We start from the raw sequence: 26,926 nt of genomic DNA, 5'->3' as shown, positions 1-26,926 counted from the left end.
GCTGCTAGGCTGTCTGAGGGCTTATCCAGAAGCAAGAGAGCAGTGCAGGGTTGGGATTGCGGCTTGCAGTCCAACCAGAAGTGACGGTTCTGCCAGCCAGAGAACCTGGTCGGAGGTAGAGGGGAAGCTGTCACCAGTAAGGGACTATTCAGTGGCATCTCCAGCTTTCAAATTTAGGGGGGGCACATGGGGGGACAGGGACAAAAGTAGGGGGGCAACTATAAAATGCAATTTTATATTATATATATATATCCTGGGGCCTTTACTACGATCCCACAATGGGCTCTTTCACATGTTCTGCAGTGAGCTCCCTTCATACTGTATTGGGGCCCCCCAAGGTGGCAGAAAGCAAGAGATATATGTCACCAGCATACCAAGAAAATATAAGGGTCCAAAGCAGTGGGAGAACTATCAGGGTTGCAAAGATTGTCTTGCCAACGGGCCCTGGTTTTCCTGCCACTGTGGTGTTCCCCAGCCTCCTCTTGCTGTCCTGCCCCTGCTATTGACAGCGCTGGTCTGGCATATCTTGGAATTTACAGGCTGGTTCTCCTGTCCTAAGGACGGGAGAAATCAGTCTGTTTTTTCAGTAACTGAGAGTCCTGGTGGAGTCCTTCCTGCAAGTAAGATGTGGCGCATGCGCTACGAATGCAGACAAAAAGACATTGCCTTTTTGTAAAAAAAAAAAAAAATATATTTTTTTTAGTTGGGGGGGCACATGGTGGGGCACAGCATAATGTTGGGGGGGTCAGGGCCCCCTCTGTCCCCCCCTAGGGACGCCATTGGGACTATCTGCCTAATTACCAGGGACCACAGTGAGTAACTGAAGTAAGTACTGGAGCAGTATTCCGTAAAGAATCATGAAACTTCAGCAGGTATAAAGCCAGGGACCCAGCCAGCAGAGGTGACGTTTGTAGAGCAGCCTTGTGTGTCAAGCCAGGGACCGAGCAGGCCAGTGGGGTGAAGCTTGAGAAGTATCTGAAGTGCCAAGCAAGGGACCCAGCAGAGAGGCGGGGGTGACGCTTGAGGAAGATACTGCCATGAAGATTGGAGGAGCTCAAGGGATTCAGTGGCAGTGAATCATCTAGTCTAGTGAGAGAGACTGGGAGCTCAGTGGACTGCAGAACTACAAGGAGTGATTGTAGTGGAAGTGAAGGAACTGTTAAGCTTTTTGTTTGGAACTGTTAAAGACTGTTGCCATAGGAGACAGCGATCCTACACATGCAGATGTGGCGTCTTGCTGGATGCCTTTCCCTGCATGGCTGTCCTCCTATTGAAGTCTCAGTGTCCTGGCCCTAACCCTCTCTTCCCCCCAAAAAATAAACTTTCTTTTGCATCCAGGAAGTGTCTGGCGCCCAATTACTTTATCCACCTTACACCCACCATGCCTCACAACCCACTACATACAGAAGGATGTCAGCTGTTCCTGGCCCTGGAGGTTCTCAGTAGATCGAAGGAGGCCTAGCCTTGCTACACTATTATTGTTTGGAGATCCTGTGACCCTCTCCTGTTTCAAGGTATTCAGCAATCATTTCTAAAAAGACATCCCCTAAACGGAGCCTGCGTTGTTGGTGTGATTGGGGCTGTGTCTGTGGCAGGCGGCCTCTGTACTACTTTGGGACCCCTGGACATATCCTCATCGGCCCTTCCAGGAGTAAGCGCTATAGACAAAAAGCAAACATATTAAACATCTCCTTCAAGTAATAGCTACAGTAGAGAGCACTAACAAATTGGAACACAAAATATGATTTAAAATCTTTATTTTTTTCTCAAATCCAAGGAAAGTAGAATAAGCTGGATGGGTAGCAAGTGGGCATTGAGGGAGCCCAGTCTTCTGGTTGGCTCTGGTGGGCTCCAGATCTCAGTTCTGGAGGTCAATTAGAACCATCGTTGAGGTGTTATTTGTTTGGATGGACACCCCAGTGAAAGCTAATGCTGTTCAGGACGTTGGAGTATTGCCCACTAATGTAGAGCAGTACATTGCCCTTAGTCTTTGGAAAATCATTGAAGCTTGTGCCTGATGGTTGCCCGACTTTGAATATCCTCCCGAAGTTTGTCACGAAGAGCAGCTCATTCACACATTTGGAGAATTTTCCCGACACCTGAATGATATTTTCATTGCTGTGCAGCAAGAACTCATGGAAGACACCACCATGGTCTCCCGAAAAAGGCGCCCAGTAGGTACCAAATTTGAAGTGAATCCTGGAGGAAAACATATGAAGAAGTGAACATCTTTGTTCATGCATCTACTTCCTGGACTGGGATGTTGGCTCAGAGATGACACAATCGTTTAAAGAGGAAGTAAACCCTGATGGGTTTTACTTCCTCATTATTTCCCTGCACAGGTAAAGCATAATGGGCTACTATACATCGCATAGTCGCCAACTATGTGTCACTTACCTGAAATAGCAGCCTGCGATGTCACTGTTGCCCCCCCCTAGCAGCGAGCGTCCATCTTCACCCCTCTTCCTTCTGGGGCTGTGAACTCCGGCTCTGTAACTGGCCGGAGCCGCGTGACGTCACTTCCGGGCATGCGCGTGGGAGCCACCAGTCACGGCATGACCCCTTTAGAAACGGCACGATCACCATTTCTAAAGTGCGCCTGTGCCATAGACATAGTCTACGGAGAAACGGCTCTATTGTAAATATCTCCTATACCGTGAAGGTTTAGGAGGTATTTCCAGCACCTACAGGTAAGCCTTAATATAGGTTTACCTGTAGGTAAAAGTGATTATACAGGGTGTACAACAACTTTAATTCTTAGCACATGTGCATCTCTGGGCTGAGTTCACAAATGTCTCATACAGATCAGCCCCTGCTACAGCCTCTGACCCTGTGACATGCTCAGGGACGGATTTCCCACAAGGCCAACGAGGCCAGGCCTCAGGGCGGCAGTGGTGCAGGGGCGGCGCCGCTTCTGCTGCGACTTCTCGGCTTTCGCGACCGCCCCCCTCCCCCCGCACTAACATACAGTTATGTTACGCTGCCGGGTCCAGGAGGAGGTGGGAATGACACTGTGCGGCCGCGCTGGGCACTGGCAGATCCACACTGAGCCACTCGTTCTGTGTAAATGGACGGGCGGCTCTTCTATCATGGCTCTGCCTGTCTGCAGGGCTGTCTGAGTGGTGGACGTGGACGTGGACGTGGACGGAGCCCGGAATGAGTGTACTCACACACTACAGGACAGGTAAGACTGAGCAGCAACAATCTGTATGTCAGGTAGGTCAGTCATGTATGTCAGGTAGGTCAGTCATGTATGTCAGGTAGGTCAGTCATGTATGTCAGTAGGTAGGTCAGTCTTTTATGTGAGTAGTAAGGTCAGTCATGTATGTCAGTAGTCAGGCCAGTCATGTATGTCAGGTAGGTCAGTCATGTATGTCAGTAGTCAGGTCAGTCATGTTTGTCAGTAGTCAGGTCAGTCAGGTAGGTCATCCATGTATGTCAGGTAGGTCAGTCATGTATGCCAGGTAGGTCAGTCATGCATGCCAGTAGTCAGGTCAGTCATGTATGTCAGTAGTCAGGTCAGCCATGTATGTCAGTAGTCAGGTCAGTCATGTATGTCAGTAGTCAGGTCAGTCAGGTAGGTCAGCCATGTATGTCAGGTAGGTCAGTCATGTATGTCAGGTAGGTCAGTCATGTATGCCAGTAGGTAAGTCAGTCATGTATGTCAGTAGTCAGGTCAGTCCTGTATGTCAGTAGTCAGGTCAGTCAGGTAGGTCAGCCATGTATGTCAGGTAGGTCAGTCATGTATGTCAGGTAGGTCAGTCATGTATGCCAGTAGGTAGGTCAGTCATGTATGTCAGTAGTCAGGTCAGTCATGTATTTCAGTAGTCAGGTCAGTCAGGTAGGTCAGCCATGTATGTCAGGTAGGTCAGTCATGTATGTCAGGTAGGTCAGTCATGTATATCAGTGGTCAGGTCAGTCATGTATGTCAGTAGGTAGGTCAGTCATGTATGTCAGGTAGGTCAGTCATGTATGACAGTAGGTAGGTCAGTCTTTTATGTGAGGAGTCAGGTCAGTCATGTATGTCAGTAGTCAGGTCAGTCATGTATGTCAGTAGTCAGGTCAGTCATGTATGTCAGTAGTCAGGTCAGTCAGGTAGGTCAGCCATGTATGTCAGGTAGGTCAGTCATGTATGTCAGTAGTCAGGTCAGCCATGTATGTCAGTAGTCAGGTCAGTCATGTTTGTCAGTAGTCAGGTCAGTCAGGTAGGTCAGCCATGTATGTCAGGTAGGTCAGTCATGCATGCCAGTAGTCAGGTCAGTCATGTATGTCAGTAGTCAGGTCAGCCATGTATGTCAGTAGTCAGGTCAGTCATGTATGTCAGTAGTCAGGTCAGTCAGGTAGGTCAGCCATGTATGTCAGGTAGGTCAGTCATGTATGTCAGGTAGGTCAGTCATGTATGCCAGTAGGTAGGTCAGTCATGTATGTCAGTAGTCAGGTCAGTCATGTATTTCAGTAGTCAGGTCAGTCAGGTAGGTCAGCCATGTATGTCAGGTAGGTCAGTCATGTATGTCAGGTAGGTCAGTCATGTATATCAGTGGTCAGGTCAGTCATGTATGTCAGTAGGTAGGTCAGTCATGTATGTCAGGTAGGTCAGTCATGTATGACAGTAGGTAGGTCAGTCTTTTATGCGAGGAGTCAGGTCAGTCATGTATGTCAGTAGTCAGGTCAGTCATGTATGTCAGTAGGTAGGTCAGTCATGTATGTCAGTAGTCAGGTCAGCCATGTATGTCAGTAGTCAGGTCAGTCATGTATGTCAGGTAGGTCAGTCATGTATGTCAGTAGGTAGGTCAGTCTTTTATGTGAGTAGTAAGGTCAGTCATGTATGTCAGTAGTCAGGCCAGTCATGTATGTCAGGTAGGTCAGTCATGTATGTCAGTAGTCAGGTCAGTCATGTTTGTCAGTAGTCAGGTCAGTCAGGTAGGTCAGCCATGTATGTCAGGTAGGTCAGTCATGTATGCCAGGTAGGTCAGTCATGCATGCCAGTAGTCAGGTCAGTCATGTTTGTCAGTAGTCAGGTCAGTCATGTTTGTCAGTAGTCAGGCCAGTCATGTATGTCAGGTAGGTCAGTCATGTATATCAGTAGGTAGGTCAGTCATGTATGTCAGTAGTCAGGTCAGTCATGTTTGTCAGTAGTCAGGTCAGTCAGGTAGGTCAGCCATGTATGTCAGGTAGGTCAGTCATGTATGCCAGGTAGGTCAGTCATGCATGCCAGTAGTCAGGTCAGTCATGTATGTCAGTAGTCAGGTCAGCCATGTATGTCAGTAGTCAGGTCAGTCATGTATGTCAGTGGTCAGGTCAGTCAGGTAGGTCAGCCATGTATGTCAGGTAGGTCAGTCATGTATGTCAGGTAGGTCAGTCATGTATGCCAGTAGGTAAGTCAGTCATGTATGTCAGTAGTCAGGTCAGTCATGTATGTCAGTAGTCAGGTCAGTCCTGTATGTCAGTAGTCAGGTCAGTCAGGTAGGTCAGCCATGTATGTCAGGTAGGTCAGTCATGTATGTCAGGTAGGTCAGTCATGTATGCCAGTAGGTAGGTCAGTCATGTATGTCAGTAGTCAGGTCAGCCATGTATTTCAGTAGTCAGGTCAGTCAGGTAGGTCAGCCATGTATGTCAGGTAGGTCAGTCATGTATGTCAGGTAGGTCAGTCATGTATATCAGTGGTCAGGTCAGTCATGTATGTCAGTAGGTAGGTCAGTCATGTATGTCAGGTAGGTCAGTCATGTATGACAGTAGGTAGGTCAGTCTTTTATGTGAGGAGTCAGGTCAGTCATGTATGTCAGTAGTCAGGTCAGTCATGTATGTCAGTAGTCAGGTCAATCATGTATGTCAGTAGTCAGGTCAGTCAGGTAGGTCAGCCATGTATGTCAGGTAGGTCAGTCATGTATGTCAGTAGTCAGGTCAGTCATGTATGTCAGTAGTCAGGTCAGTCATGTATGTCAGTAGTCAGGTCAGTCATGTTTGTCAGTAGTCAGGTCAGTCAGGTAGGTCAGCCATGTATGTCAGGTAGGTCAGTCATGTATGCCAGGTAGGTCAGTCATGCATGCCAGTAGTCAGGTCAGTCATGTATGTCAGTAGTCAGGTCAGCCATGTATGTCAGTAGACAGGTCAGTCATGTATGTCAGTAGTCAGGTCAGTCAGGTAGGTCAGCCATGTATGTCAGGTAGGTCAGTCATGTATGTCAGGTAGGTCAGTCATGTATGCCAGTAGGTAGGTCAGTCATGTATGTCAGTAGTCAGGTCAGTCATGTATTTCAGTAGTCAGGTCAGTCAGGTAGGTCAGCCATGTATGTCAGGTAGGTCAGTCATGTATATCAGGTAGGTCAGTCATGTATATCAGTGGTCAGGTCAGTCATGTATGTCAGTAGGTAGGTCAGTCATGTATGTCAGGTAGGTCAGTCATGTATGACAGTAGGTAGGTCAGTCTTTTATGTGAGGAGTCAGGTCAGTCATGTATGTCAGTAGTCAGGTCAGTCATGTATGTCAGATAGGTCAGTCATGTATATCAGTAGGTAGGTCAGTCATGTATGTCAGTAGTCAGGTCAGCCATGTATGTCAGTAGTCAGGTCAGTCATGTATGTCAGTAGTCAGGTCAGTCATGTATGTCAGTAGTCAGGTCAGTCAGGTAGGTCAGCCATGTATGTCAGGTAGGTCAGTCATGTATGTCAGGTAGGTCAGTCATGTATGCCAGTAGTCAGGTCAGTCATGTATGTCAGTAGTCAGGTCAGTCATGTATGTCAGTAGTCAGGTCAGTCATGTATATCAGTAGTCAGGTCAGTCATGTATGTCAGTAGTCAGGTCAGTCATGTATGTCAGTAGTCAGGTCAGTCATGTATGTCAGTAGTCAGGTCAGTCATGTATATCAGTAGTCAGGTCAGTCATGTATGTCAGTAGTCAGGTCAGTCATGTATGTCAGTAGTCAGGTCAGTCATGTATATCAGTAGTCAGGTCAGTCATGTATGTCAGTAGTCAGGTCAGTCATGTATGTCAGGTAGGTCAGTCATGTATGTCAGTAGTAAGGTCAGTCATGTATGTCAGTAGTCAGGTCAGTCATGTATGTCAGTAGTCAGGTCAGTCATGTATGTCAGTAGTCAGGTCAGTCATGTATGTCAGTAGTCAGGTCAGTCATGTATGTCAGTAGTCAGGTCAGTCATGTATGCCAGTAGGTAGGTCAGTCATGTATCTCAGTAGTCAGGTCAGTCATGTATGTCAGTAGTCAGGTCAGTCATGTATCTCAGTAGTCAGGTCAGTCATATATGTCAGTAGTCAGGTCAGTCATGTATGTCAGGTAGGTCAGTCATGTATCTCAGTAGTCAGGTCAGTCATGTATGTCAGTAGTCAGGTCAGTCATGTATGTCAGTAGTCAGGTCAGTCATGTATGTCAGTGGGTAAATAAAGTGCAATAAAGTGATTTGTGAAACAGTCTCATTAAAGGGGTTGTAAAGGCAATTTTTTTTCTTTTTTTAAAATAACAAACATGTTATACTTACCTCCACTGTGCAGCTTGTTTTGCACAGAGTGGCCCCGAACCTCGTCTTCTGGGGTCCCTCAGCACCTGTCTCGGCTCCTTCCCGCAAGAACTAACCCTCTTCATGCAAGCACTCTCGCATATGGGTTAGTTCTTGTGGGCGCGCTCCCGTGATACAGCCGGCGGCTCACTGTATCACTCGGCCCCGCCCCCCGGTGCGCCACATCATTGGATGTGATTGACAGCAGCGCGAGCCAATGCCTGCGCTGCTTTCAATCCATCCACTCTAGCCAATCAATGGCCAGGCTGAGTGGCGAAGAGGACGTCTGGGGCGAGCGCAGCAGGTGAAAATTGTAGGGAGTTTCTTACTGCTATAATCTTTAAAAGGCATTTTCTGCATTACAGAGTATTTTCAGTCTGTACAACTAAAGCCAGTTATTTTCAGTGTTCTCATGTGTGGAGATATGTTTTTAATTGATCTATTGTAGCAGTCATCGATAAAGGACGAGAATGGTGGTGTGTGTGTGTGTGTGGGGGGGGGCATTGAAGGACCAGGCCTTCGGGTGGCAAAGGGAGTAAATCCGGGCCTGGACATGCTGCTACAAAGTTACACTGTTGCAGCTTGATCACTGGGGGAGAGGGGGGGAGAGGAGACTGAGGAAATGCTTTCTTCTCCCTGCAGCAGACTGACATTATACGTTCTACTGAAATGTGCTGAAAAAGTTGTATGTATATAAAGTGTAGTAGAAAAGCTATAGTCAGACAAATCTTACCCATTCAGACAACTGGGACCCTCCCTGATGCGAATGGCTGTAATTGGCCCATGTTGTTGCTCATCGGAGAAGGAAAAAGCGTTGTCTCCATTGTCTCCATATGAGACTCCACTCTCTACAACAGTGAGATATAGGAGAGCAGTCAGGCAGGGGTCACCTACACATGAATGTGTATAATGTATCTGCAATTCTGCATGCATTCAGCTAGACCAGCTATGGTGAGACTTGGGGATGGGTGATGGCCATACCTGGGAATTTGCTGGAAATTACCTGGCAATGTTGGAATTTTGTTAACATTGCCAGGCAGTGTTAATTTCGTCGATAAAAATATTTTCATTGACTAAATTAACACCATTTTAGATGACTAAAATACGACTATAACTAAAAAAATTCAGATGACTAAAATACGACTAAAACTAAAATGGCATCTTAGTCAAAAGACTATGACTAAAACTAAATCGAAATGCGACGTCAAAATTAATACTGTTAAAATTTAACACATAAGAATAAGAAGGGGGCATCTACTAAGCTCCTAAAAATAAAAAAAAAATAAAAAAGTAAGAAAAAGGCTTTTTTATACTCAAGTAATATGTGAAATGGCATTACAGCCAATAGAGTTTACAGTTTTTTTTTCGTTCTTTTTTGTTGTTTTTTTATATTTCAAAGTTGCACTTCTGTTTATCAAAAAGCAATATTTTTTTTCTTTATGAATATTTGTATATTGAAATCATATCCCCTCTCAAGCGTCTCTTCTCCAGAGAGAATAAGTTCAGTGCTCACAACCTTTCCTCATAACTAAGATCCTCCAGACCCTTTATTAGCTTTGTTGCCCTTCTTTGTACTCGCTCCATTTCCAGTACATCCTTCCTGAGGACTGGTGCCCAGAACTGGACAGCATACTCCAGGTGCGGCCGGACCAGAGTCTTGTAGAGTGGGAGAATTATCGTTTTATCTCTGGAGTTGATCCCCTTTTTAATGCCAATATTCTGTTTGCTTTGTTAGCAGCAGCTTGGCATTGCATGCCATTGCTGAGCCTATCATCTACTAGGACCCCCAGGTCCTTTTCCATCCTGGATTCCCCCAGAGGTTCTCCCCCCAGTGTATAGATTGAATTCATATTTTTGCCACCCAAATGCATTATTTTACATTTTTCTACATTGAACCTCATTTGCCATGTAGTCGCCCACCCCATTAATTTGTTCAGATCTTCTTGCAAGGTTTCCACATCCTGTGGCGAAGTTATTGCCCTGCTTAGCTTAGTACCGTCTGCAAATACAGAGATTGAACTGTTTATCCCATCCTCCAGGTCGTTTATGAACAAAATAAATAGGATTGGTCCCAGAACAGAACCCTGGGGAACCCCACTACCCACTCCTGACCATTCCGAGTACTCCCCATTTATCACCACCCTCTGAACACGCCCTTGTAGCCAGTTTTCAATCCATGTACTCACCCTATGGTCCATGCCAACAGACCTTATTTTGTACAGTAAACGTTTATGGGGAACTGTGTCAAATGCTTTTGCAAAATCCAGATACACCACATCTACGGGCCTTCTTTTATCTAGCTGGCAACTCACCTCCTCATAGAAGATTAATAGATTGGTTTGGCAAGAATGATTCTTCATGAATCCATGCTGATTACTGCTAATCATACCGTTCTCATTACTAAAATCTTGTATATAGTCCCTTATCATCCCCTCCAAGAGTTTACATACTATTGATGTTAGGCTAACTGGTCTGTAATTCCCAGAGATGTTTTTTGGGCCCTTTTTAAATATTGGTGCTACATTGGCTTTTCTCCAATCAGCTGGTACCATTCCAGTCAGTAGACTGTCTGTAAAAATTAGGAACAATGGTCTGGCAATTACTTGACCAAGTTCCCTAAGTACCCTCGGGTGCAAGCCATCCATCGACTAAAGTACGACTAAAACTAAAATGGCATTTTCATCAAAAGACTATGACTAAAACTAAATAGAAATTTGACTTTAAAGTTAACACTGTTGCCAGGTCATTGCCGGATCTTTAAGGCTGGGTTCACACTGGAGATCGCAGGAGTCCGGTGTGTCGCCATTCACCATTTCAGGTCCGATTTCAGACAGAATTTTTGGCTGAATTCGGACCTGAAATGGACCAAAAGATGCACAGGGCTCCTTTGCCATTCGCACCAGAGCCACTGGGGAGGTGTGTGAACCGGCTCCATAGAGAGCCGGTCACAATCATCTGCTATGCGAATTGGATGCAGGGAAATCCACATCCAATTCGCATCGGTGGGAACCCAGCCTGAAAGTCTTCAGACCTGGCCTGTTGTGAAATGTTTGTAAATTTTCTGCCATGGAGCCCAAGGGAAGGGAGGCATCTCTGATCATACTGTGATCTGAATAGAGAGATGTTGGGCTACTGGGGAACCCACCAGCCTGGACAACCCCAGAACTTCATTATAAAAAGACATGTGGAGTGGGGTCAGGTAACTGGTGAGCTTGCAGGATGGCTGGACTCCCCTCAGCAACTGGCACTGGCTGGCTCCTTATATCTGCGGCCCAGATGCTATGCTTCTACTGCAGGGGCATCCTACTACAGAGCTGGGGGCCCGGGAACCATTCAGGATCCAAGCATCACACGTACTTCCCCATCTGTGCTATTGTACTAGGCAGACCAGACATGTGGGAAACATTTCCCTCATGAGGGCTACAAACTCAATGGGTACACAGATCCTGAGCTAGCTGCAGAGACTGCCTGGGGACGAGGATGACAGCTGGTGGGTAGAGTACCCCAAGCTACAGGAGAAGAGGCAGAGACTGGGAACCATGTACAACTGGTACCAATACACTGGGGTGAGCCAAGAGCAACTTGCAAGGGCTGGCTTCTTCTACACTGGTAGGCACTGGGGGTACTGAGGGGACTATGTACTGGGGAACTTCACCTGAGAGATTGACTTTATAAATGCGACTACCAACCCTACAGTGTTCACAAAATAATGCTGTGCTAAGTAGTAGTGGTGTTCACTGACAGTGATGGGTGAGCTGTTTGGCCCCAAACAGTGCCCATTTGGGTGTTTGCTGAGAACCTGAACTTGCACTCGGCGGGATGTTTGCCTGCCGAGCGCCCCACAATGCACTGTGTGCTGCTCAGTGCTTTCTAGGGCCCTGATTGGCAAAGGCAATGCACCGCTGGTCAGGTGCAAGGCTTTGCTCGATTAGGCACAGAGCACTGTCAGAGCCCTGATTGGACAAAGTCATGATGAGTGTAGAGGTAGTGTAGAGTTAGTGTAGTGTGAGTGTAGTGTGAGCGTAGTATTAGTGTAGTGTCAGTGTAGTGTTAGTGTAGTGTGAGTGTAGTGTGAGTGTAGTGTTAGTGTAGTGTTTGCCAAAGTTGTGGCAAAGTCGTACAAAGTAGTACTGCTCCCAAATCACAGCAAAATTGCGGCCGTAAAATCGTGCGACTTTGAGTTCGCACAAGTGTGAAAGGGGTCTTAGTGTAGTGTGAGTATAGTGTGAGTGTAGTGTGAGTGTAGTGTCAGTGTAATAGTGTGAGTATACTGTCAGTGTAGCATTCGTGTAGTGTTAGTGTAGTGTGAGTATAGTGTCAGTGTAGTGTGAGTGTAGTGTTAGTGTAGTGTCAGAATAGCATTCGTGAAGTGTTAGTGTAGTGTGAGTATAGTGTAAGTATAGTGTCAGTGTAGTGTTAGTGTAGTGTGAGTGTAGTGTCAGTGTAGTGTCAGTGTAGCATTCGTGTAGTGTTAGTGTAGTGTCAGTGTAGTGTGAGTGTAATGTCAGTGTAGTGTCAGTGTAGTGTGAGTGTAGTGTCAGTGTAGTGTTAGTGTAGTGTGATTGTAGTGTCAGTGTAGTGTCAGTGTAGCATTCGTGTTATGTTATTGTAGTGTGAGTATAGTGTCAGTGTAGTTTTAGTGTAGTGTCAGTGTAGTGTGAGTGTAGTGTCAGTGTAGTGTTAGTGTAGTGTGATTGTAGTGTCAGTGTAGTGTCAGTGTAGTGTTAGTGTAGTGTCAGTGTAGTGTTAGTGTAGTGTGAGTGTAGTGTCAGTGTAATGTCAGTGTAGCATTCGTGTTATGTTATTGTAGTGTGAGTATAGTGTCAGTGTAGTTTTAGTGTAGTGTAAGTGTAGTGTGAGTGTAGTGTTAGTGTAGTGTCAGTGTAGTTTTAGTGTAGCATTCATGTAGTGTCAGTGTAGTGTGAGTATAGTTTTAGTGTAGTGTTAGAATGGTAAAAAAAATTATAGAAAATAAAACAATAAAAACAAAAAAACAACTGACACTATCCACTGCCCTACTGACACCATCCTGCACATTCTACCCACCACCGTACACTCTGCATTGTACATTCCATAGTTAAAGTGGAGGGCCACCCTGAAAAAAAAAAACATTTAAACTTACCTGAACCCTTATTGCTAGGCAGTCTTCCTAATCTGCCTCTTCGTATTCCGCGGCGTGTCCTGTTCCTCGGTGAGCGGCTCCGTTGCCTTCTGGAAACTGTGTGTGTTCCCAGAAAACCACGGGGCCATTCACAGAGCGCCGCTAGAGCGTGCGCAGTAGGAAACTGGCAGTGAAGCCGCAAGGCTCCACTGCCTGTTTCCCTTAGTTAGGATGGCGGTGCCGGGTCCTGAGAGCCGAGGGACGGGTCGGCCTCGGGCAGCCGACATCGCGGGCACCCAGGACAGGTAAGTCTACTTATTTAAAGTCAGCAGTTACAGTGTTTGTAGCTGCTGACTTTAAATTTTTTTTTTCGCTGGCCAGAATCCCGCTTTAACATTACAACATTCTGTACTATGTAAGTCATCTCAGACTCTAACCACACCCCTTTAAGCCACGCCCAATATCTAGCACAATTTAAATCACGGCCACTGTGCGCCGTTGGTGCTCTAAGCGTGGCGCTTTTTTTTTTTTTTTTCTCTTATCATTGCCTAAGGGCTGCTTTTGATCTTGCACACGGGCTCACTCATTTCATGATACACCCTTGTATGTGGAGGTGCATCATGTGCATTGGGAACATCTAAGCCCAGTGTAGAGTTTTCTGACATACATTTTTGATCCACTGATTTCCCAAGCAGGAAATTCACAGCACTCCTTTCCCCTTCTTCTCCTATAGAGATACCTTGGAGATAGAAGGATTCATACAGCAGGGGCCTGGAGATTTTTTTATTATATCTAGGATTGCACATATTGTCTACAAATTATGCAATAGGATCCACTGATAGGTCATACAACATATGTGTGGATGCAATATGTCGTCATATGCTGACCTTTAAGAGGAAATATACACATTTTTTTGTTTATGCAAGCTTTCCACATCACCTATTGGACACTCCAGTCTGTGTCTCATACACAACATTGAGGATATACCCTGTTTTTTTTTTAGGGGTGCTTCCTTGTGCAGCTGGGGGGGTAGTTTATAATTGGCCAATTATTATTTTATCTTGTGGTTTTTGGTATTGTTTGTGTTTTTTTTTATATAATACAATTACATATGTATGGATATTCTGCCTAATTGTCTTTTAAGTCCCTCCACCTATGGATCTTGAGAGCATTATTATTATTTTAAGAGGGGCTGAGCCTCAGTCAGGTTTTTACTTTTTACTTTTTTACAATGCAAATAACTGACAGTAGTTTTTATAATTGATTGTGCCGATTAGCTGCTTCTGCCCTCCCGTATTCATTATTATAATGGACTGGTCACTATAACAGGGGATGCGTAGTAAGTTGTAATAACTCATGCTCACCAATAGATGCCGCTGTGGAGCCCAGCAGAAAGCACGCACACAGGAGAGTCAGCATCCTGGTCTTAGCAGTCATCTCCTAGAGCCGCGCCTCTCAGCCGAAACAGTAAATTCTTCCAAAACCTTCTGTGCGGCAACAGTAAAAAAAATAAAAAAAATAAATAAACTCATGCAAAAAAAAATGGGAATGCAAAATATCATTAGAAATTGTGAGTTACTGTAATTCAAATAGACACAAAACTAAATGCATTTTGGGGTTGATTTGCTAAAACCCGGAGAGTGCATACTCTGGGGCAGCTCTGCATAAAAACCAATCGGCATCCAGGTTTTATTGTCAAAGCTTAACTGAACAATCTAAAGTTAGAAGCTGATTGACTGCCGTGCACAGCTGCACCAGATTCTGAGTGCTCCAGTTTTTGTAAATATTCCCTTTAAAGGATAAGTTCACCTTTGGGAACATGTTACATGTTCCACCTGTTTTTAGAGTAACATGTCCCCAATGCTGCAGCCGCTGCTCCATCCCCCTCCCCCTGTCCTTGTGACAGCAGTAGAGGGAGAAGTTCCCCTTACTAGCTGTCACTTTTTGAAATCAGCGCGGCCCTGCGGGGCTCCACCCACACAGCCGCGTCATTCATTCACACAGCTCTTAGTAGTTCATTGATTCTTCCTGTCAGTGTACCTGGGGATGTACAGGCACTCAGACACACCGACAGATCTGCAGGAGATCTGCATGGCACCAGCGGTCTGCTGATGGCTGGTGCAATACTTTACAGGCTCCTAATATAAAAAAAATAATAAATGCACATTTTTTTACCTGCAAAAATGTGCATTTATTTATTTATTTTTAAAGTGAACTTATCCTTTAATTCTATTTAAAGCTTAATATTTTTCTCATTCTCTCTCCCCCTTTTTTCCCCTGTTGGGTCTGTCCATCCGCACTTTTGTTAATTCTACATTGAGAATAGGTTTGCACAAGTCGTGCATTAGCAAAGAATGCTGCTTTAAAGTTGTATTAAAGCCTCAGTATTTTAAACCTTAAAGCGGAGTTCCGCCGAAAAAAAAAAAAAAAATTAAAGTCAGCATCTACAAATACTGCAGCTGCTGACTTTTAAAATAAGGACACTTACCGTATATACTGGAGTATAAGTCAACCCGAATAAGCCGAGGCACCTAATTTTACCACAAAAAACTGGGATAACCTATTGACTCGAGTATAAGCCTAGGGTGAGAAATGCGCAGCTACTGTAAGTGGAAAAGAGGGTCAACGATGCCCATTTGCAGCCTCACTGAGCCCATTTGCAGCCTCACTGTGCCCATTTGCAGCCATAGGTCCCCCGAGCTTCAAACTCGGTAGTTAAGGGTTCCTAGATGCCCCCTAGCTGCAGCCAAAATTTGGAGTCTCTGGACCCAAAGGGTCCCGAAATGAGATTGCTGCAGATGGACACAGTTGACTGATTTTGGGGCCCCGTATCTCGAGGCCACTTAGCGCTAGGCACCCCAAATTTGGGGTGCAAACCCAGAGGAACCAACACCACAATATATCCAAAGCTGGGGTTCCTAGCACCAAGTGGCCCTGAGATACGGTACCCCGAAAATCAGTTCAGAAAATGTCAAGCACTTTTCTGCAGCAGAGAATGACATTTCCCGAACCGATTTGGGGCCCCATATCTCAGGACAACTTGGTGCTAGGAACCCCAGCTTTAGATATGTTGTGGTTCTCGTTCCACTGAGTTTGCACAAAGTGGCCCCGAAATACGGGGCCCCAAAATCGGTTCGGAAAATGAAATTTTATGCTGCAGAAAAGTGCTTGACTCCAGTATAAGCCGAGGGGGGCACTTTCAGCACAAAAAAATGTGCTGAAAAACTCGGCTTATACTCGAGTATATACGGTACCTGTCCCTCGGCTCCTGGGTGGAGGCGCCGGCATCTTCAGTAAGGGAATCAGGAAGTGAAGCTTTGCGGCTTCACAGCCTGGTTCCCTACTGCGCATGCGCGACTCACGCTGCAAGTCCTCCCTGGTCCCTGCTGTCTTCTGGGACCTGTGTGTTTCCCAGAAGATGGCGGAGGGGGGGCCGGACATGGCGTAGATCACCGCAGGTTCTGTCGCTGGAAGTGGGAGCAAATACCTGTATTAGACAGGTATCTTCTCCCCCCTGAAAGGTGCCAAATGTGACACCGGAGGAAAGGGGGGACCGGATAAGCGTAATTACCATTTTTGGGTGGAACTCCGCTTTAACCGCTTCCTGACCAGCGTACGCTGATATACATCGGCAGAATGGCACTGGTGGGCAAAAGGGCGTACAGGTACGTGCCATTTAAGCAGCAGTGCCCGCTGCGGTCTCCATGACCGTGGGTCCCACGGACTTGATGCCCGCCGGGTGCCCGCGTTCGTGTCACGGAGAGGTAGAATTGGGAGATGCTTTTGTAAAGAGAGCATTTCCCCGTTCTGCCCAGTGACATGACAGAGATCACTACTCCCTGTCATCGGTGCGGTGATCACTGTTATGTGTGTTGAAGCCCCTCCCCCCACAGTTAGAATCACTCCCTAGGACACACTTAACCCCTTCATTGCCCCCCTAGTGGTTAACCCCTTCACTGCCAGTGTCATTTACACAGTAATCAATGCATTTTTATAGCACTGATCGCTGCATAAATGACAATGGTCCCAAAATAGTGTCAAAAGTGTCCAATGTGTCCGCCATAATGTCGCAGTCCCAATAAAAATCGCAGATCGCCGCCATAATAAAAAAAAAAATTAATAATAAAAATGCCATAAATCTATCCCCTAGCCGCTATAAATTTTGTGCAAACCAATCAATATATGCGCATTGCGATTTTTTTTTTAACAAAAATATGTAGAAGAATACATATTGGCCTAAACTGAGGAAAAAATAGTTTTTTATATATATTTTTTGGGGATATTTACTATAGCAAAAAGTAAAAAATATTGCGTTTTTTTTTCAAAATTGTCGCGCTTTTATTGTTAATAGCGCAAAAAATAAAAACCGCAGAGGCGATCAAATAACACCAAAAGAAAGCTCCATTTGTGGGGGAAAAAAGGATGTCAATTTTGTTTGGGTGCAACGTTGCACGACCGCGCAACTGTCAGTTAAAGCGACGCAGTGCCGAATCGCAAAAAGTGCTCTGGTCAGGAAGGGGGTAAAATCTTCCGGGGCTGAAGCGGTTAACATTCTTAAGTAAACTTACAATACAATTCTTACCACCAGCACTGGCAGTTTCAAACTATCAATGTTGTTGGCTCCTGCTCTCTCAGTGCTGCTTCACTGAACTTCTGGTCATCATATGACAGAATTAAAGGATAAGTTCACTTTTTGGGAAAAAAATAATAAATGCACCTTTATTATGCAAACATTCCCATAGACACACTCCTAAACCTTGTGGACGGCCTTCTTAGAAGAGTAGAAGCTGTTATAGCTGCAAAGAGTGGACCAACCCAATATTGAACCCTACGGACTAAGACTGGGATGCCATTAAAGTTCATATGCATGTAAAGGCAGGTGTCCCAATACTTTTGTAATATAGTGTATATCACTCTATAAATCATAAAAACCCTGTACAAGAGTCTGCCACAGACTATGTAGCCATAACTCACCTTTCGTTCCTGGTCACTGGATGAATCTATCTTCCCTTCTACCGGTATATATACAGTATAGCTCAGTGTGTATATAGACACATTGATTGCGACATTTTTTCTAAATTCACAAGAACTCTCTAGTGTCAGATAATATTTAACTTCAATGACGCCACATTAACTCCTTCCATACCCCACTCGCCTGTTCTTGGTCAGTCATGTCATGTGTGAAGGGGAGCTGGAAGGTGTAGATAAAGTTAACATATTAGGTAATATGTAGCTTTAATTTATGCTTTTTGTTGTCTTATTAAACATATTCTGCCCTTCACCCTCCTAATAACCCTTTCCGTAATGTATTCAGTTGAGGGTTTGGGGTATGGTTATGGATTAGGATGATGGTTAGGGGTTGGGTCGAGGGTTATGGATTAGGTTGAGGGTTAGGGGCACTGGGGTAACTAGAACCTTCAGAGCCCCCGGGTGCAAGGCCCTCCTGACCCCTGGCTGGGGCCCTTCCCTCTGACCCCAGTGGTGGAACGCCAGGGCCTGGTTGCAAATGCGACCTTTGTGACCCTGGTAGTTCCGCCACTTGTGTCAGTAGTTTTTTATTTTATCATTTTATTTTTTTTACCATTTTATTTTATTATTCTTTGCTTTTTACAATATTATTTTTCATATTTTTTTAGGAAAGTTTGGGGGCTTTCGTGAGATATCAGGGGTCTAAAGAGACCTCTGATGTTTCACCTTTGAGACAGAGAAAGGAGCAGTCCTCAATCACCTTCTCTGCAGCCTCAGCTGTACAGAATGAATGGACAGGAATACCTCTGCACAGAACTTCCCATTCATTCACAAACTGAAACACAGTAAACACAGACTATTCATTCAGACAAGGAAGGGGCCGGTAGATGACACATTTACCGGCCCCTTCCTTCGCTCTCCATCCTGACAGCATCCTGACAGTGGGATAAGGGGGGCCAGAGGAGACCACAGGAGGACCAGGAGAGAGGACAGGGGCCCGGGGGAGCATTAAAAAGCTGGATAGGCGGGGCAGAAGAGGTGGTGGCATATAGAGGAACCACTCCTCTCCTTTCTGAAGCTGCTGAATGCCTGCAGGAGGGAAAGGAGGAGAAGTGACCATTCAGCAGCTGAAGGAGGAAGGAGATCAGTTCCCCTATATGGAGCCCCTCCTATCCAGGTGTACAGGGGCTGCCCGGGCCCCCCTGAGCATGGGGCCGGGTCGCAGTTGCGACCCCCCTAGGTACACCCCTAGTTAGGGGTATGGTTGAGAATTAGTTTGAGGGTTAAGGGTTGCATTGAGGGTTATGGGTTAGGGAGTTGGTTAGAGGTTGGGTTCAGGGTTATGGATTAGTTTGAGGGTTAGGCGGAGGGTTATGGATTAGGTTGATGGTTAGAAACCACTCTCCTGTTCTATAGTCCAATCCTAATTTCCCACAATGCATAAAGAAATATTATAATCTTCTTTTTTGGGCGCCATTTTGGTTAGAGAGAGAGAGCATCTGATTACATCTGAGGGCATAATGGATCCCATCATTTTGGAAAGCGATGAGGCCATCCTGCTGCTTGTGTTATGGAGGCTGAGGAGATGGAGACAGCTGGAGGAGGAGAGAAGCAGCTGTCATCGGTTCTGGATGCATCCTATAAAATCCCAGCGTTTCTATGCGGGGTATTTTGCAAATATGTATGCACAACTTCGCAATTATCCAGATACATTTTTCATCCTTCACACACATGTCTGTTCCTGCATTTGATGACCTTTTAGAGAGGCCCAGGCCAAGAACATCACCTTGTGACAATCAGGTATGTTACATTTTATAATATGTTATCATGAAAAATGTATAGATTATTTAGTGTAGTTATTTATTTTTGTTTATTGCATTATCAGCTTTTTTGGGGAAATTTTTACTATATTTAAACAATGTTTATGATTATATGGTTTCACCCTTTTTCTTTAGCTGTTCCTGATGAGGCCTTCGGACTGGCTGGTAATTGAATGAGGCCATACAGTAAATTAAGACCTAAACCACAAGAAGAAAGTTTCCAACTACCGTCTCAGCCACTCACGCATAGATTCGTTACGTTACTAATTTTGTTTCGTTATGAAATTTGTTTAGTTTGGTTTCGGAATCCGCTTAGCTTGGTTTAGTTTAGGTTAAAATTCCCTTCATTTATTAATTTTCTAGTGACTTAGAACTTTTCAGAACGTTTAGAATTCGGATCGGTCGATGAACGATGGACCGATTTGAATTCTGTGTGAAGAAATAGCAGGTTGTTAAGCAGCGGGCCGGAAAGCCGGCCACCCGCGTCCTTAACAACCATCATCTGTCAGTGGGCTTCCCCACTGACAGATAAATGTAAAGGTAAAGAATGCTGGCAATTGCCCGGCAATAGAAAAATTAAAAAAAAAAACGGCGTTGAGTCCCCCCCCAGTCCATACCAGGTCCTTCGGGTCTGGTATGGATTTTAAGGGGAATGCCACGCCAACATTTTTTTAAAAAATAGCGTGGGGTCCCCCCCAAAATCCATACCAGACCCTTATCCAAGCATGCAGCCTGGCTGGTCAGGAAGGGGGAGACGAGCGAGCGCCCCCCCTTCTGAATCATACATGCCACATGCCCTCAATATGGGCAGGTGGGTGCTTTGGGGCAGGGGGGCTATGCGCCCCCCCTCAAAGCACCTTGTCCCTGTGTTAATGGGGACAAAGTCCTGGGCTGTGGTTGTCGGGGTCTGCGGGTGGGGGCTTATCAGAACCACGTGACGTCAGAAGGGGGCAGTGTCATGAAGTGACATACAAGGCTGGCCCTGCCCCTTGCCTGTATGTAGCGGTACCCCCGTGAGGGCTGCTATTAGACCCTGTACCCCACTGATTACCTCGACTCTGTAAATCCTCCATCACCTCTGACACTCTGGGTTCAGTCATCTTACCAACTGTACTAATAACGAGAGACTCACACAATATTAACAAAACAGTTCAAGTTTGTTCCTGTATTAGTGAGAACACAGAAATAAGTATATTTCAACACTGCAATATGAAAAAGGCACACTTATATGAACACTATGGCTTTATTGATGAAAAAGGCAATATAATGGTTTAAAGCCCTCTTCAGGCTGTAAGTGAACACAGATCAACACAGTATGCATACCTCCCAACTGTCCCTGATTTAGAGGGACTGTCCCTGATTTGTCCCTCTGTCCCTCATTCCTCCTCATTTGTCCCTCATTTTGGTCTGATATATATATATATATATATATATAATGCACTTTTTATCTATCAAAAAGTGTTTTCCAGTGCTAAACCTTTCATCTGATTTCTAAATTGCTGCATTTGTAAATTCCAAAAGCCAATATAAAGGAATAGTAGTGGTAAAAAAAAGCACTTGTGGGTTTAACCAATCTTGTTTTTTTTTGTACAATTCTCTTTTAAGGGGGCGTGGTAAGGGGTGTGTCCTATGCCTGCATACTTTTGCTGATAGGTGTCCCTCATTCCCATCTCAAAAAGTTGGGAGGTATGCAGTATGATTCAGATTCAATTAGATAGTAACCCAATCACAAAAACCTATGTGAACAGGTCAGAAGAGGGGTAGAAAACTGACACTGTATTTCCTATGTCAGGGTCACTCCCTTCTGTCTTCTCCAACCCACAGGCCATTAAGAATTTCACAGCATGAAAAGAACAATATGCAAACTATCATATTCAAATTGGCTGGCTCCCTTAAATAGAGTCCAAATGGGCTAGAGCAGATGAAGAAAGGATAATAAAAGGGTGGAAGGGTTATTCCTTGAAATCCAGATGTCTTCAGCTAGCTTTATTGTAATGTGATTACTATTAAGGTAATCCTTGATTTTAGGGTATAGCAAAATTTGGTTCAACTTTGGGGTTTCCTTATGTTACTTAAATCTCTTCTTGTATGATCCTAGTGGTGTTGTATCCAGTAAAAGAAGCAATAATGTGAACAAGGCATAGATGTCTGCTTACAGTGTTTGTTATGGTATAAGAACTGACTTTTCAGTGGCACTACAAGTACCATCAAGCAGAGCTGAGTAAATGATGTCTGTAAGGAATGTCTTATAGCAACTAAATGGACTATGCCCGCTCACCACACTGGACTCAGATACAGCTGGCAACGATGTAGTTGATGAAGAAGACTCTATCAGGAACTATCTCTGTATCCTGGTTCTGGGAAATGGCATCCGCTGCGCCGCGCTACGGCCTACTCGGATCTGAAGTGCAGGCGTCAACAACCTCCGGTTCACTGTAAGGGAGAAGCGATGCTGTCCACAGAGATCCCCCTGGGTATAGCTGGACGGCTCTCCACTGTGTAGGCCGTGAATCACAGCAGCTCACTGTCAGACAGACCTCCTGCTGGCAGAGTCAATCGGCATCCCAAGAGAGCGATGCAGGCCGCGACCAGCCCTTTTAAATCCTCTCCGTTCTGTCCTCTCAGCATTCTGGTAGTTGTAGTTCAGTCCTGCTGGCATTGAAGCTTCAGCATTCTGAACTACATATCCCACAATGCTTTGCTCTAAGTTTTGTCAAAAGAAAAAGGAAATGACACATAGAGTCCAGACAACACTAGAGGTAGACAACTCCACATTAATAACACTACACAATGTCTCTGAATTGCAGGCATAATAGGGCATACGGCTGGTAGCCTCTTAGGAGGCGAAGCATTTTTTGCCTTTTTTCTTTTTTGCGGGTCCGGCGGGCGGTGTGATTGATGATAGATATACCTTGAGGGACTTATCAAAAACGTATTTTGTAGTTTTTACTTTTTGACACTTTTTTGGTGTCAATACCCATTCACATGGGGGAGCGGGATCTGGTGGCCCCCTTGTCAAACACTCTATTTTCATAATATTATATTATATTATTTTATAATAAATAAATAAATAAATAATTCATTGACTGAGTAGATATATAATGCATATGTGGACCACCATAGAAACCATATCTAACTAGCTGTTCTTAGAACCAATGTTAATAAAAGAATAAATATATGTCATTAAATCCACTAATTTATAATGAGACCATTTTTCATTCTAGTCATGATAGTGGCTAACATCCCACTTGAGGTTGAGGCCAGAAGGGATATGGGTCTGGGGCTGATGGATCCAAAAAAAACTCCCTTCGGCACAACATCCGGAAGACAAACCCCCCCGCCTTTTGGGCACACACACCTTTTCTATGACTTGGACCTTCATGGCCACGATATTACATTTATGACACTCTCTGAGATGTTTGGCTATATTGGTCCCCTTTTTGGCCACACTGTGAATATGTTCATAAAAACGGTCTCTCAACCGTCTCGTAGTACGGCCCACATATTGGACATAACATGTCACAGGTAACCAAGTATATAACATAATTAGTATTACAGTTATAAAAGGACCTTATCTCATATTCTCTTTGGTTAGAGAACGCTTGAAACATGTTGCCCCCCAGAATATGACTACAGCAAGGGCAACATGATGACCATGACCCACACCTAAAGTTACCCTTAAAATAAGCCATGTAATTGATTGAGATTTGTCTCTATTATCGTAAAAACTGGGTGATAATGAGTGCCCTTCTAGGTACTATATTAATACCATTCTGGATTCTGCAATATGTTGGCACATGTGTTATCCATATAAAGAATTGGCAGATATTTACTATTGATAGCACAAACCTCACTAAATTCATTACTAAGAGGAATGGCCAGAGTTAATTTATTTTTATATGGATCCATTTTCTTGATCACGTTGAAATTTAATAACCCCCCCCTTATTTTTAGGAATATTGAGGGCTCTATTTAGCATCCAACTTGGGTAACCCCTGTCTAAAAAGCGCTTATACAGAGCACTAGACTCTTTATCAAATTGTAAATCATTACTACAAATCCGTTTTAAGCGCAAGAATTGTCCTACGGGGATACCTTTGATAGTATGTTTGGGATGTCCTGACTGGGCTGAAAGTAGCGTATTCCCAGATAAAGGTTTCCTATTTAAAGTAGTGCTCACTTCCAATCCTTCGCCTGTAAGGCAAACATCTAGATAACACATCTCCCTAGGGTTCGCCACCCCTGTAAATGACAGGTTTTTATTATTGTCATTAAGGTAACTCAAAAGAGGGTCAAGCAAGTCTCTGCCATTGGTGACCACCTTCAGGAGGTCATCAATGTATCTCAAATACAGTGCAATACGAGGTCTAAAGGGTTCTCCACCCCAAAGATGAGGGACCGCTACCCACCAACCCATGTACAGGTTGGCCAGGGTGGGTAATATGTGCAGGAGAGGAGTGCGGACTGTATGGCGTTGGGTAGTATGTGCAGGAGAGGAGTGTGGAGTTTATGGCAGTGGGTAGTATGTGCAGAAAAAGAGTGTGGTCTGTATGGCGGTAGGTAGTATATACAGGAGAGGAGTGCAGAGTGTATGGCGGTGGGTAGTATGTGTGGGGAAAGGAGTGCAGAGTATATGGAGGTGGGTAGTATATACAGGAGAGGAGTGTGGAGTGTATAGCGGTTCGTGGTATGTGCAGGGAGAGGAATGCGGACTGTATGGAGGTGGGTAGTATATACAGAAGAGGAGTGCGGTGGGTAGTATGTGCAGGGAGAGGCATGCGGAGTGCTTTGCGGGGGGGATTATGTGCAGGAGAGGAGTGCTGAGTGTATGGCAGTGGGTAGTATGTACAGGAGAGGAGTGTGGCGTGTATGGCGGAGTGTAGTATGTGCAGGAAAAGAGTACGGACTGTATGGAGGTGGGTATTATGTGCAGGAGAGGAGTGCTGAGTGTATGGCGGCGGGTAGTATATACAGGAGAGGAGTGCGGAGTGTATGGCAGTGGGTAGATTGTGCAGGAGAGGAGTGCAGAGTATATGGCGGCGGGTAGTATATACAGGAGAGGAGTGTGGAGTGTATGGCGGTGGGTAGTATGTGCAGGGAGAGGCGTGCGGAGTGTATGGCGGTGGGTAGATGGTACAGGAGAGGAGTGCGGAGTGTATGGCGGTGGGTAGTATGTGCAGGAGAGGAGTGTGGAGTGTATGGCAGTGGGTAGTATGTGCAGAAAAAGAGTGTGGTCTGTATGGCGGTAGGTAGTATATACAGGAGAGGAGTGCAGAGTGTATGGCGGTGGGTAGTATGTGTGGGGAAAGGAGTGCAGAGTATATGGAGGTGGGTAGTATATACAGGAGAGGAGTGTGGAGTGTACAGCGGTTCGTGGTATGTGCAGGGAGAGGAATGCGGACTGTATGGAGGTGGGTAGTATATACAGAAGAGGAGTGCGGTGGGTAGTATGTGCAGGGAGAGGCATGCGGAGTGTTTTGCGGGGGGATTATGTGCAGGAGAGGAGTGCTGAGTGTATGGCAGTGGGTAGTATGTACAGGAGAGGAGTGTGGCGTGTATGGCGGAGTGTAGTATATGCAGGAAAAGAGTACGGACTGTATGGAGGTGGGTATTATGTGCAGGAGAGGAGTGCTGAGTGTATGGCGGCGGGTAGTATATACAGGAGAGGAGTGCGGAGTGTATGGCGGTGGGTAGTATGTACAGGAGAGGAGTGCTGAGTGTATGGCGGTGGGTAGTATGTACAGGAGAGGAGTGTGGCGTATATGGCGGAATGTAGTATGTGCAGGAAAAGAGTGTGGACTGTATGGAGGTGGGTATTATGTGCAGGAGAGGAGTGCTGAGTGTATGGCGGTGGGTAGTATATACAGGAGAGGAGTGCAGAGTCTATGGCGGCAGGTAGTATATACAGGAGAGGAGTGCGGAGTGTATGGCGGTGGGTAGTATATACAGGAGAGGAGTGCGGAGTGTATGGCGGTGGGTAGTATATACAGGAGAGGAGTGCAGAGTATATGGCGGCTGGTAGTATATACAGGAGAGGAGTGCGGAGTGTATGGCAGTGGGTAGTATATACAGGAGAGGAGTGCGGAGTGTATGGCGGTGGGTAGTATATACAGGAGAGGAGTGCAGAGTATATGGCGGCTGGTAGTATATACAGGAGAGGAGTGCAGAGTGTATGGCGGTGGGTAGTATATACAGGAGAGGAGTGCAGAGTATATGGCAGTGGGTAGTATATACAGGAGAGGAGTGCAGAGTGTATGGCGGTCGGTAGATGGTACAGGAGAGGAGTGCGGAGTGTATGGCGATGGGTAGATGGTACAGGAGAGGAGTGCGGAGTGTATGGCGGTGGGTAGATGGTACAGGAGAGGAGTGCGGAGTGTATGGCGGTGGGTAGTATGTACAGGAGAGGAGTGCGGAGTGTATGGCGGTGGGTAGTATGTACAGGAGAGGAGTGTGACGTATATGGCGGAATGTAGTATGTGCAGGAAAAGAGTGCGGACTGTATGGAGGTGGGTATTATGTGCAGGAGAGGAGTGCTGAGTGTGTGGCGGTGGGTAGCACAGCCAAAAAATTTGTTCATTTTCGTTTCATTAGTTTATTATTTTTTTCATTTTTCGGGTCATTCGTTATGATCGCGATTCGTAAATGCGTTCATTCGTAAATACGTAAATGCGTTCATTCGTACATTCGTAAATTCGAACATTCGTTCATTCGTACATTCGTACATTTTTACATTTGTACATTCGTAAATTCGTACATTCGTACATTCGGAAAATCGTACATTTGTAAATTCGTACATTCGGAAAATCGTACATTTGTAAATTCGTACATTCGTAAATTCGTAAAATCGTACATTTGTAAACTAGAAAATTCGGAAATTTGTAAATTCGAAGTTTGAAAATCCAAAAACCCAAAAATTCAAAAATAGTAACTAACTATTAAATAATAGGTATTGTAATTTCCTTTCAAATTTGACTGTCAGTGAACGTAACACATACAAATTTATCCGAAGTTACGAATTATCCAAAACGAATGCTGCATCTAAACAAATGGAACGGAACAAATTAATAATAAATAATAATAATAAAATGTTGTTATAATTATTATTGTTATTTATTATTATTAATTCATTACGTTCCATTCCGTTTTTTCGGATCATTCATAACTTTGGATAAATTTGTATGTGTTACGTTCACTAACAGCCAAATTTGAAAGGAAATTACAATACCTATAATTTAAAAGTTACTAGTAATTACTAATAGTTAAGTTATTATTAGTTAACTATTATTTCAGATTTCCGAATTTTCTAATTTACAAATTTACAAATTCGCTAATTTACTAATGTACGAATGCCCGAATTTACGAATGTCCAATTTGATCAAATTTCCGAATATTCGGAAAAAATTAATTAAACGGGTTTTCGTTAATTCGGATATTCCCGAATTAACGAATTTGTCGAAATTCGTTAAAAAAACGAATTCGGAATGAAACGAATTGCACATGCCTAGCGGTGGGTAGTATATACAGGAGAGG

General features: G+C 44.9%; 1 protein-coding gene across 3 annotated transcripts; it reads right to left on the bottom strand.

Annotated features, from left to right (window-relative positions):
- Positions 1-1,740: 1,740 nt before the first annotated feature.
- Positions 1,741-17,915, bottom strand: LOC141147579 (zymogen granule membrane protein 16-like). Of its 3 annotated transcripts, none has more exons than XM_073634803.1 (4): positions 17,583-17,915; positions 13,973-14,095; positions 8,241-8,355; positions 1,741-2,199 (listed from the first exon to the last, which is right to left on the bottom strand). In XM_073634803.1, exons 2-4 carry the CDS (start codon positions 14,043-14,045, stop codon positions 1,896-1,898), a joined length of 492 nt encoding a protein of 163 aa, XP_073490904.1. In that variant the 5' UTR covers positions 14,046-14,095; positions 17,583-17,915; the 3' UTR covers positions 1,741-1,895. The 3 variants fall into 3 exon arrangements, with proteins under 3 accessions (XP_073490904.1, XP_073490905.1, XP_073490906.1); XM_073634804.1 differs by having other exon boundaries at positions 13,973-14,092; positions 17,583-17,604; XM_073634805.1 differs by lacking the exon at positions 17,583-17,915 and having other exon boundaries at positions 13,973-14,205.
- Positions 17,916-26,926: the final 9,011 nt, after the last annotated feature.

Source organism: Aquarana catesbeiana, linkage group LG06, assembly GCF_042186555.1.
Source record: "Aquarana catesbeiana isolate 2022-GZ linkage group LG06, ASM4218655v1, whole genome shotgun sequence".
NCBI classification, from domain to species: domain Eukaryota; kingdom Metazoa; phylum Chordata; class Amphibia; order Anura; family Ranidae; genus Aquarana; species Aquarana catesbeiana.
This window is presented reverse-complemented; position numbering and strand designations above follow the sequence as displayed.

Bases quoted from the DNA above. Each gene is read 5' to 3' on its own strand.
- LOC141147579 (XM_073634803.1), bottom strand. From the start codon at position 14,045: ATGACTGCTAAGACCAGGATGCTGACTCTCCTGTGTGCGTGCTTTCTG. The intron at 8,356-13,972 runs GTGAGCATGAGT...TCACTGTTGTAG, and splicing joins CTCCACAGCGGCATCTATTG to AGAGTGGAGTCTCATATGGA. The intron at 2,200-8,240 runs GTAAGATTTGTC...GTTTTCCTCCAG, and splicing joins GGTCCCAGTTGTCTGAATGG to GATTCACTTCAAATTTGGTA.